At 36.2% G+C, this 10,833-nt stretch overlaps 1 protein-coding gene across 1 annotated transcript; it reads left to right on the top strand.

The window, feature by feature from the left end:
* Positions 1-333: 333 nt before the first annotated feature.
* On the top strand, positions 334-1,529 carry LOC109243772 (probable calcium-binding protein CML36). Its single transcript, XM_019410751.1, has one exon. The coding sequence runs from the start codon at positions 531-533 to the stop codon at positions 1,158-1,160; it is 630 nt and encodes a 209-aa protein (XP_019266296.1). The 5' UTR covers positions 334-530; the 3' UTR covers positions 1,161-1,529.
* Positions 1,530-10,833: the final 9,304 nt, after the last annotated feature.

Raw genomic sequence — 10,833 nt, 5'->3', positions numbered from 1 at the left:
TTTATTTTATTTTTTGTTTATGAAATTAAAATTTTGTTAAATAATATTATTTTGGCATAGAATCTGATGTGAATGCTGCTTTGTCATCCACGTCAAGCAAGTGAGCATCACACGATTCCGAAGGTATTTAAAAGTCTTGTTTTGATTAAGTTGAAGTGTCTGGATAAAACTTTATGGAATATAGGGACCGAAATGACAAACGGGAACAAATACAAATATCTCCTAGGCTAATCTGCCTTATTTTCCTCCGTTCCCCTTTTCTTGCAAAATATACCCTTATAAAAGATTAAAAAAGTAGTCCTGTTTGAACCCCCAATCAGCACCTGTAGAGCTGCAAACGAAACCAAATAAATACTCTTATCCCTCTTCAATATTCTCTCACTAGGAAGCTTCCTCGAAGCTGACTATGGCCTTCTACTCTCTCCGCCCATTTAATCTCCCCCTCCTTCCTCTCTCCTTCCACTCATCCCCTCCTCTTCATTCTCCTTTCACCACTCGTTTTTCTTTCTCTTTTTATCCTCCATAACATAATGAAGCTCCTCAAAAACATCCCCAACAAGCTCTTCAAGTCCAAAAAATCCCGCTACATCTCTAGATCCGAAGACCCATCATTCGGGTCGGGCACAACCTCGTCTTGTTCCGATTCCGAGTCCCATCGCGGCTTCAAAAAACCCGATGGTCTTGCCACGCCAACCAGCGTGTTACCACCCAACAATATCTCAGCCGACGAATGGTCCGAAATGTTACAAGCCTTTCACATGATTGACAGTGACGGCGACGGGAAGATTCGGAAGGAACAGCTGGAAGCTATTCTTACCCGAGTTGGACCTGACCCGCCAAGCGAAGAGGAATTAATATCATTGCTTAATGAAGTAGATAGGAATGGAGATGGATGTATTAGCTTAGAGGAGTTCGGAGCCATTAGCTCGGCGTTTGGGCCGCCGGCTTGTGACGATGAACTGAGAAATGCTTTTGATTTCTTTGACGCCGATCACGACGGAAAGATAACGGCGGAGGAGTTGTTTAGCGTGTTTAGAACTATTGGAGATGGACGGTGCACGTTAGAGGATTGCCGGCGTATGATAAGAGGCGTGGATAAAAATGGAGATGGATTCGTATGCTTCGAGGACTTTTGTCTTATGATGGAACAGCAAAGATGATTGATAGAAAATAATTATCTTGATCTTGCTGGAAATAATTAAGTCCTTTGATTCTTTCCCTTTTTTTTTCATTTCTGGAAAAAGGATGTGTTTGTTTAAGAGTGGGGATTAATTAGGATTAATCGAACGGCTAGGATTGATCCATTTTGGAGGTTGTATCAAAATTAAATCGTAAATATATGGGAGAACAAATTCCTCCTTTTTTACCCATGAACCGAAATGGAATTGGCTTATATACATATATGTAATTTTAGGTTTACATTGTATCAACGTTATTTCTTTGTTGTTTTATTTATATTCTTCTTTTATCTTTTATTTGTATTTTAATGGAGCTACAAAAATGGGGGACGAGGAAAGATGTTTGTTTCATTATCGGTACCAAATTCATCTTGCACTACCAAGAAGGCATAAGCCACTGCTTCCAAGTTACAAATGTTTTATAATCATTAGAGTTTAACTTTTATATACCAAGCTTGGCCATTTACTTAAGGATATTGATAATCTTACTTGAATCCCAAAGAATTTTTTTTTTTTATAGATATTTAAAAGATAGATCTCTTACGAATAAAAGTAAATCTTTATTAAGTAAATAAAAGTAAATCTCTAATAAGTAGAAAAAGAGATAGGATCATCAAACTAAAAATAAGTTTTTAAAGACCCACGGAACCATTTGACCTATCAATCCATGCCTTTAACTTTATCTTCTTGATACAACCACCTTGAAATTGCATGTCAATTATTATTTGTGATTACAACATACAAATGGGCTTTAGCAATGTTCAAGTTACCAGCGCAAGCAGAATTTTCACCAAAAATAACAAAGATAAATACATGAACAAGCCAAGAAAATTTAACATTTAATTTTATAGATGTTATTTGTGGCTTGAATTATTTCGTTGTATTTGTAGGAAACCCATAATCCCTATAGGTTTAGGAAAACTCATTGTCCTAATAAATTTGGGAAAGGAAAACATATAGTCCATGTCAAATTGGGAAACCTTTCTCTTATATATTTGGGACCTTTTGGGATCTATATATAGGGGTTGTAGTTGGGGATTCTAAAGATTGTATTGTGCTTTTCTTCTCATTCATAGTGAAAAATTCTCTCTGCTTTTGCCCCGAGGATTAGGCTTAGCCGAACCTCATTAAATCCTTGTGTTGATTTTTCTTCTCTATTTGTTTTGTGTGTGATTGTGTGCTAGTTAACCCACGATATTCCGCAATAATTGGTATCAGAGTAAGGTTCGGGTTTCTACATATAATCTAGGCTTAAGATGTCTTCATCATCTTCAACAAAGTATGAAGTAGAGAAATTTGACGGGGGTTCTAGTTTCAGTCTATGAAAGATTATGATGAAATCGTCCCTGGTATTACAAGGGTTGTGGAAGGCAATTGATGAGGATTTTCCTGAAGAGATGAAGGAGACAGAGAAGGCAGACTTGAAGGAGAGGGCTTTGAGTGCGATCTTCATGAGCGTTACAGATAGCGTTCTTCGGGAAATTGCTGAAGAAACTTCTGCATCAACGACATGGAAGAAGCTGGAAGATCTGTATTCTAAGAAATCGCTAACAAACCGCCTCTACCTAAAAAAGAGGTTATACGATCTCTGTATGAATGAAGGTACACCTGTTAAAAATCATATTGATGAGTTTAATTCAATTATAATGGACTTAAAGAATGTGAATATCAAAATTGAGAGTGAGGATCAGGCCTTAATTGTGTTATGTTCTTTAGCACCGTCTTATGATACTTTTGCCGATACGCTGCTATATGAGAAAGACAGTATTTCACTAGAAGATGTTAGTAATGCACTAAAATCTAAAGAGTTGAAAAAGAGCTTTCCAGACAGCAGAATTGAGGGCGAGGGTCTTATGATTAGAGGAAGAACACAACAAAAGGACTTTAACAGGAAAAAGTCAACCGCCGGATCAAATTCTAGAGCAAGGAAGCAACACTGTTATGAGTGCGGGGAGCAGGTCACTACAAGAGAGATTGTCCTAAGATGAAGGAGAAAAGAGGAAGCAGAAAATAGATAATTCGGCAAATAGTGTTGACACTGGCAATAATTCTGATGATAGTGACTATGTAGGGGAAGTCTGTGCTGTGAGTTCTAGTCATGGGCAGAATTCTTGGGTTCTTGATTCTAGTGCTACTTTCCACATGTGTCCACACAAGAATTGGTTTGCAACTTACAAGCAAATGAGTGGGACTGTCTATATGGGAGATGATAATCCATTACCAGTAGAGGGGTTGGTAACATCAAATTGAGAATGTTCGACGGAATTATCAGAAACATTGAGTGTTGGCATGCTCCTCGGATAAAGAGAAATTTGATTTCTCTTTCGACTTTGGATGATCAAGGGAATAAATTTCACTCCGAGAATGGAATACTTAAAGTGTGTAAAGACTCCATGATACTCATGAAGGGCAAAATACATTCTAAATTGTATCATCTTTAGGCTAGTGTAGTTGAAGGGGAAGCTATTGTAGCTTCTGGGAAAAGTGATCTGAATCAGTCTCAGTTGTGGCACTTGCGACTTGGCCATATGAGTAATAATGGATTGTCTTTGTTGAGTAAGCAGAATTTGCTGAATGGGTACAAAAATCAAGTTTTGAATTTTTGTGAGCATTGTGTGTTTGGTAAAGAGACAAGGGTAAAGTTCATCAAGAAGGCCGAGCACAAAATCAGAGACAAGTTAGATTATATACACTCTGACTTGTGGGGTCCAAACAGAGTTCCCTCCAAGAGTGGTGCCAGGTATTTTATGACTTTGATTGATTATTACTCAAGGATGGTGTGGGTGTATTTTCTGAAAAGAAAAGATGAGGCATTTTCGATATTTGTTAAATGGAAGACGATGGTTGAGAGGCAGACGAAAAGAAAAGTTAAGCGTCTTCGAACTGACAATGGGTTGGAATTTTGCAATTCTGAGTTCGATAATTTCTGCACCAGGGAGGGCATAGTGAGACACTGCACTTGTGTCGGAACACCACAACAAAATGGTGTTGCAGAACGTATGAATAGAACGCTTTGTGATAGGGCACGAAGCATGCTTTCACACTCATGTGTTAGCAAAGATTTTTGGCTAAAGTAATCAATACAACTTGTTATTTATATATTAATATCGTAAGTATTAGGTATAACGGTTATTTTGGTATATACACTATATTTTGTTAAGAGTATTTTTTGGTAAGAAGAAAAGTCAAAACTGCTTCTGCTTCTGCTTTTGGGAAGAAGCTACTTTTTTCTACTTCTTAGAAACTGCTTCCGTTTCTTCCCAAAAATATTTTTTCCCCCAAAAAAGCTTGGTCAAACATCTCAAGTTGCCCACTTGGTGTCGGATCAGCTCGACAGGTCACTCAATAGTCTTTCGCGGAGTATCCTCTGTTTTAGTGAACCCTGGGAGTTGTCGGCAGCTCGACGATCTTTATTCCAAAGGTTTACCGAGGTGAAACTTTTGACATGTGTTTTTTTATTTATTTGTAGGTTTCTCTACTTCAGGCTCTTACGAGGGCCTTTGTTTGAGGTGAGGTTCTATAGTTTGATGGTTACTTATGTTCTCCTCTCCCCTTCTCCGGTAGAAAAAAAAGTACTTTTGAGAAAAAAAAAAGTACTTTTAAAAAAAAGAAGCACTTTTGGCCTCTTAAGAAGTTTGGCCAAATAGGCTATAAGTCTATCATAAGCTATATAAGCATGACGTTGTTCTTATTCATTGTTTATAGAGTCTTAAAATCATTTGCGAAAATGATTCAACTTATATATTGACAGTATACACAATGTCTATGATATGATTCATATAAGTTAGTTACTATTTATATCTGGTTATTGATTAGTAATATTTATCATAAAAAGTTTACTTGTAATTATCTTATACATGAACTAATTATTTAAATATGTAATATTTTAATAACTATCGCATAGAGCTTAAACTCGGGTGAAAAAACTTTAAAAATAACAAAATAATTAAGTTGGTTCACCAAACGTCAAATAGTGGAATTTTGGTAGAAGCATTTCCGTTTGTGTCATTTTCTACAAATTTCTCCTTTCATAAACTAGTGATTACATCTTTTACTTTTATTCTAAAGTTTTAATTAATATTACCTCACAATAGTCATGTTTAAAACATGAAGCATGGTTCTTATGCTATAAAATATTAAAGTTTAGTAATTTGACCATAACCAAACTCTTAATGCAAGCCAATCACTAACATTCCATTAGATTTGAGTGTTGTTATTTATTTCTTAGATTTGAATTTTAATGTTAATTTGTTTGATTGTGTCCCCCAGTACCAAAAAGAAAAAGAAGCTAAATCTGTGTATCTGATCATTTTCTTCAGTATTTTGTTTTCCTAAGTATAACTTTTATTTTTTATTTTATTTTTGATCTGTTTAGAGAGGTGAAGTGACAGTAACGCAAATCGTGTAAACCAACATTTGTGTATTACATCATCGCATTGATAAGAAGATGGGTGATATTTTGTTTGAATTATTGGAGCTGATAGTGACTATATTTAAATATTTAGGGGTTTTAGGTTTCAGAACATAGAAGATAAGCGCCCCATTGAACAAATTAAAATATTTATTAGTACTCACCCGTATATATTAATACCCCATTTTTTGCGGTAGCCACTAGGATTAAAAAAATATTTTGAGCACAACTTCTATGTTTTGTGCTATGAAGACTTTACGAGAAAAAACCCGAAAACTCGAAAAATTCGAGATTTAAAAATCCGAATTTTATTGGTATGGTTTGGTTTTTAGATTTAATAACCGGATACAATTGGTTTAATTTGGTAATTAGAAAATCCGAACCAACCCGACCTATGTACGGGATCGGATCCCCTCCAGTACTATTTTGTTCATTAATCTTCAATGGGGTACCCCGTGGTATGTGCCATGTGGACAAAAAAATAATCAATGGTTTGGGTTGTTCTATTATTCAAAATAATTTATTAGGCAACACTATTACTTTTAATTTCAAAATTCAAACTATTGAAGTAATTTTTTCAGATTAAAAAATATTGAGTGTGTGTCATTGTAGTATACAATTGTTTATAACTGTAACAAACTTGTATTCTGTTCCATTTTTCCGTAATTCTTTTTTTTGTTTGGCGATTTCCAATAATTCATTTTTTTGTTACCAATGTCAAAATCAACTAAAAGTTTTTCTTTCGGCTGAAAATTTAATCAAATAATGAATTTCATTACATACATAATAAATTCAAATAACACTAAAGTTTATAGAATAAAACTATATCAATTAGAACGTCAAAAATCACATGTTATGTCAAAAAGCATTCATTTTTTATACAACTAAACTACAATTAAGAAATACTTGGTAATGCATTATAAAGGAAATAAAAGTAAAATTAGCACTCATGTCATTTAAAGCTAATTTAAGTTTGCCTTTCGTCTTTTATATAAAGCAGTGATGATATTATACTATTCCTTCAATTTGTTAGAGTATATATATTGCATTAATAGAGAAAATTAAGGGGCTATGAATGATAGAACAAATTCAAACCATTCATTATATTTTGTCCACATTGAACATATCAAGCACCCCATCAAATATTACTGGACAAAATAGTACTGGAGGGAATCCAATCCCCCTATGTACACCCCTAAGTCTTATGTTAAAGTATCTCTATGGAGGTTCAACTATTCTAATTAAATGTTCACAAGTCTTTCCTATATATCTGTACGGATAAATCGAATAAATACCATATGAATGTTTAACCAGAAAATAGGAATTTCGGTCAAAAGTCTATTTTTAAAAGTACTCGGGTTACTGGTAATCAAGAAAACGAATATTCTTGCAATGAGAAAGGAAAATTAGAATATGGAATAGCAAAGTAATCAATATAAAACAAAAGTAAATAATTGTATTCCAGTGAAATCAGAACGTGTCCATACAAATGACATTTCTATTCCTTATATAGACATCTCTAAGTACAATGTCTTTTTCTCCTTTATGACCAGGTCATTATGAGCATTAATGATATTAATGGAACGTTATAATTGGTAATCGTAATTGTTTCGTAAAGATTCTATAACGTTTGTAATCATTCATGCTCATTAATTGAAGACCAATGAATCTGTCCTCTTGGTTCATTCCATCGGTGTCTCTTCAAATTACTAAAGAGACTCGAGCAACCGTTTCTTCTCGTCTCTCAAACGTTTTGCTCGTACCTATTAAGACTCACGTCTTTTTAAGTACTCTTTTCCAGCTGTCATTTTTCTAATGATCCACGTGTCTTGCCATGTCAGCCACATAATTAATTCCACGTGTAATATTTATTTTCCCCAATACAGATAGTTACCCCCCCTACCCCCCCCCCCCCCCACTTGCCAATTATTCAGCAATTGAATATTTGGGAAGTGGATCTCATTTAAAGCGGAAATTTTTGCCGTCGTTTCTCACATACTATTATACCTTCTTCTGAATTGACGTATCGCATGTCACTTCCATTTAATGCACGTGACACATGGTGGTAATCGATTGGCTCTGTAACTCTTCAGTGGATTCTAGGGCTTTTTTTACGGCTGCATCAATCACAAAGTGACAGTTTTCATGATGACGTTTCCATCATTACCTTTTTTGCATGACGGTCTCTTCTGCATATAAATACATCCTTTATCTTTACTTTCATGAAAATTTTTCTTCAGTGTTCTTTATCCACATCCTGTTCTTCAATACGTTCTACTTCTTCATACAACTATGTCTTCTTCAAATCCTGATCCTCGAAAAGTCCTTATTGTTGACGAACTTCCCCTTCTTCTTCTCGTACTAGAAGTAGGAGAGGTGGTAGGTTGCGTAGTTTAGGGTCAGTTTCTGTATGTGGCTCTTCTTCTAAACCTAGTTCTACTCACCTATCATCTTCTAGAACTAGGACATCTTTTTCACATAGATCTTCTATTAGAAATAGAGATTCTAATGAACCAATTCGTGAACCTTTTGTTGATGAGATCATCCCTACTGAACTTTCTTTCTATTCTGATAGGGAATCAATTAGGAATCAAGTTACTTCTATGACTTCTCATGATCGTGCTGATGTTTACCCTTCCCAGATTACTGAAGGTTTGATTTCTGTTGTGCGTAGAGACTGCCATTGGAATTTGATTTTCCAATTCTGGTTCCTAATGAGAATCAAAGGATCACTTCCTTTTAAGCTGGGTTTTCTTTTGTGTATACATATCCCTTCACATTAGATTTTAGGTCTCCTATTGACCCAGTTATCATTGAATTTTGCCATTTCTTTGATGTGTATTTAGGACATATTGGCCCTGTTGTATGGAGGCCTGTTGCATGCCTTAGGTATTTGGCAAATCTGGCTTAGTTACCCTTCACTTTTTAACATCTATTCCATCTCTACTCTCCCAAGTTATTCCGTCATGGGATTTTTACACTTGTGGCGAGAAGTAAGAGAGTTTTAGTTAGCCCTGAGTATGATCAAGGTCGTGGCTGGTACGTTCGATTTGTTGCCACCCCCACAAATGGGTTAGTAGGTGAAGAGAACATGCCCTTCCCTGAGAAATGGAACTTTGCACGTAAGTTTTTCTTTCGGTCTTTATTTCTCCTCTTTTTTGTGAAGAGCTTGTACTTCTCGTAACTGTTTTACTTTTCTGTTTCAGCAACCATGGGAACCGTTGAGGAGATTCTTGGTTTTCGTGGTTGGGTAGAAAAATTGTTAACAATTTCTCCAATGGAAGTAAGGTCTTCGAAGTACCTTTCAAATAGATTTGGATGGAAAGTTAAGACTTACGGTAACTTTCTCTTTCACTTTCTTCTTTATTTTCATTCTTATCTTATAACTTGTTAACCTTTTTCTTTATTACGGTTCCCATTCGGGGTGTGAGTGCTGAATCAATTGCTGCCTCAAGGCTCTCTTTAGCAAAAGCTCAGGAAATAATTTTGAGTTCCTCGTCAAAAAGAAAAGCTGATAGGCCACATGATTCCTAAGATAAAGAGGAGAGGGATGAAGGCTCATTGGTTCGTAAGCCACAAGCCAGAAGACGGGTCATTTCTGACGACGAAGCTACTCCTCCTCCTTGTCCTGTCTCTGTGTTTGAGCCTAAAAGTGCTACTTTAGTGAGTTCTGATGAAGAGACACCTGCAGCACCCCGTGACTCTACTGAAGACCTCTTTTCTCGTGGATTTGATGATGAAAACTTTGGCTTGATTTTTGAGGAGGTGCCTCTTGCCTCTTTTCCTGTGTCTGCTCCAATGGAAACTCAATTGCATGTTCCTACTGTTGCCGCTACTGCTCCGCCCGTGGCTATTTTGACTTCTTCGACTGTTCCTACTGCCACAACTTCTCACGCTGAAATTGGTTCTTCTAGTGGAAGTAGGGCAGTGAAACAAGTTACCATTGAGATTCCCTCAGATGGTAACCTTTTGAAGAAATTAGGCCAGGCTGACGTGTGGTTGAAACCACTGATAGGCCCAGTTGAGAAGTCTAAACTGGAAAGTCATAGCTCCCTAACTTGGATGAATGATATTGTTCATTCTTCCTTGAAGGTATAAACCTCGCCTTTTTATCTTATGTGATTTTTCTTTTATCAGTATCACATTTCTTTTTCTCATTATGTAGATCAATCTCATCGGTACGGAGATGATGAAAAGGATCGTCCATACGGAGCAGCTAATGCATGACTACACTACTACAAAAAGGGCATTTGGCGGCAATTATTTAGCGGCAATAAGTCAATTGCCGCTAATATATTCTATAAGCTAAATATATGCGGCAAATGACCATTGGCCACTAAAAAATAACCTTTTACCGGCAATTAAAATAAATTGCCATTAAAAACAATTAATCGACTAATAACCGGCGCATATAGGTTTTTCTTTTTTCTTTTTTAAAAACTTTCCCTCCCTGCCAAATAAATCGTTCCCTCCAAATTATTTTGCACAACAAAATAATCGATCGATTCCCTCCAGTTTGCACAAAAAATAATCGATCGATTCCCTCCAATTTGCACAAAAAAGAATCCATCGATTCCCTCCAATCAGAAAAAATAGGAAAACCTATTCTGAAGGGGATACGATTTTCCTTCAACGAATAGGGTAGGAATCTCACATATCGATTTTCCTTCATCAAAAAGGATACAATTTACAGACTCTACATATAGGCTTGGCGAGTTTTTATCGTTTCATTGAACGGGATAATCGTTGTTCTTCCCCAGCCAGAATCGCAGACAGAATCCTAGAATCGCCGGCCAGATTAACAGAATCGAAGGTCTCCGGCCAGCTTCTTCCCTAGATAACTGCTCTTCTTCCCCAGGTATTTTCGTTTTTTTCACCCAGCAGACGCAATTAACAGTGGAGTTAGGATTGTGCTGCTCGATTATGCTCTATCGTCGTTGTTAGTATTCTCTGTTTTATCCGTTTCCACTTCTCTTTTCCTGTAGGTTTCAAGATCGTTGCAGAATTCAGATTTCAATTTCTTGTGTTTATTAACAAAACAATCTACTACCAGGTACAAATTCGTGCCTTCAACTGTTGCGATTTGAGATTTGCGAAAGTACAGTTTTTTCTGCATATGCGAGTCGCGATTTGAGTTGATTTTGGGTTGATGCTGCTCGAATATGCTCAATCGTCGATATCAAAGTATAGCTTTTTTTGTGTTTGCTAAGTTGTTTGTGATATCTCCCTGCTTGCTATTAGATT

Source organism: Nicotiana attenuata, unplaced genomic scaffold, assembly GCF_001879085.1.
Source record: "Nicotiana attenuata strain UT unplaced genomic scaffold, NIATTr2, whole genome shotgun sequence".
Taxonomy (NCBI): Eukaryota; Viridiplantae; Streptophyta; class Magnoliopsida; order Solanales; family Solanaceae; genus Nicotiana; species Nicotiana attenuata.
The sequence above is the reverse complement of the archived record's forward strand: the minus strand, read 5'-3'. Positions and strand labels throughout refer to the sequence as shown.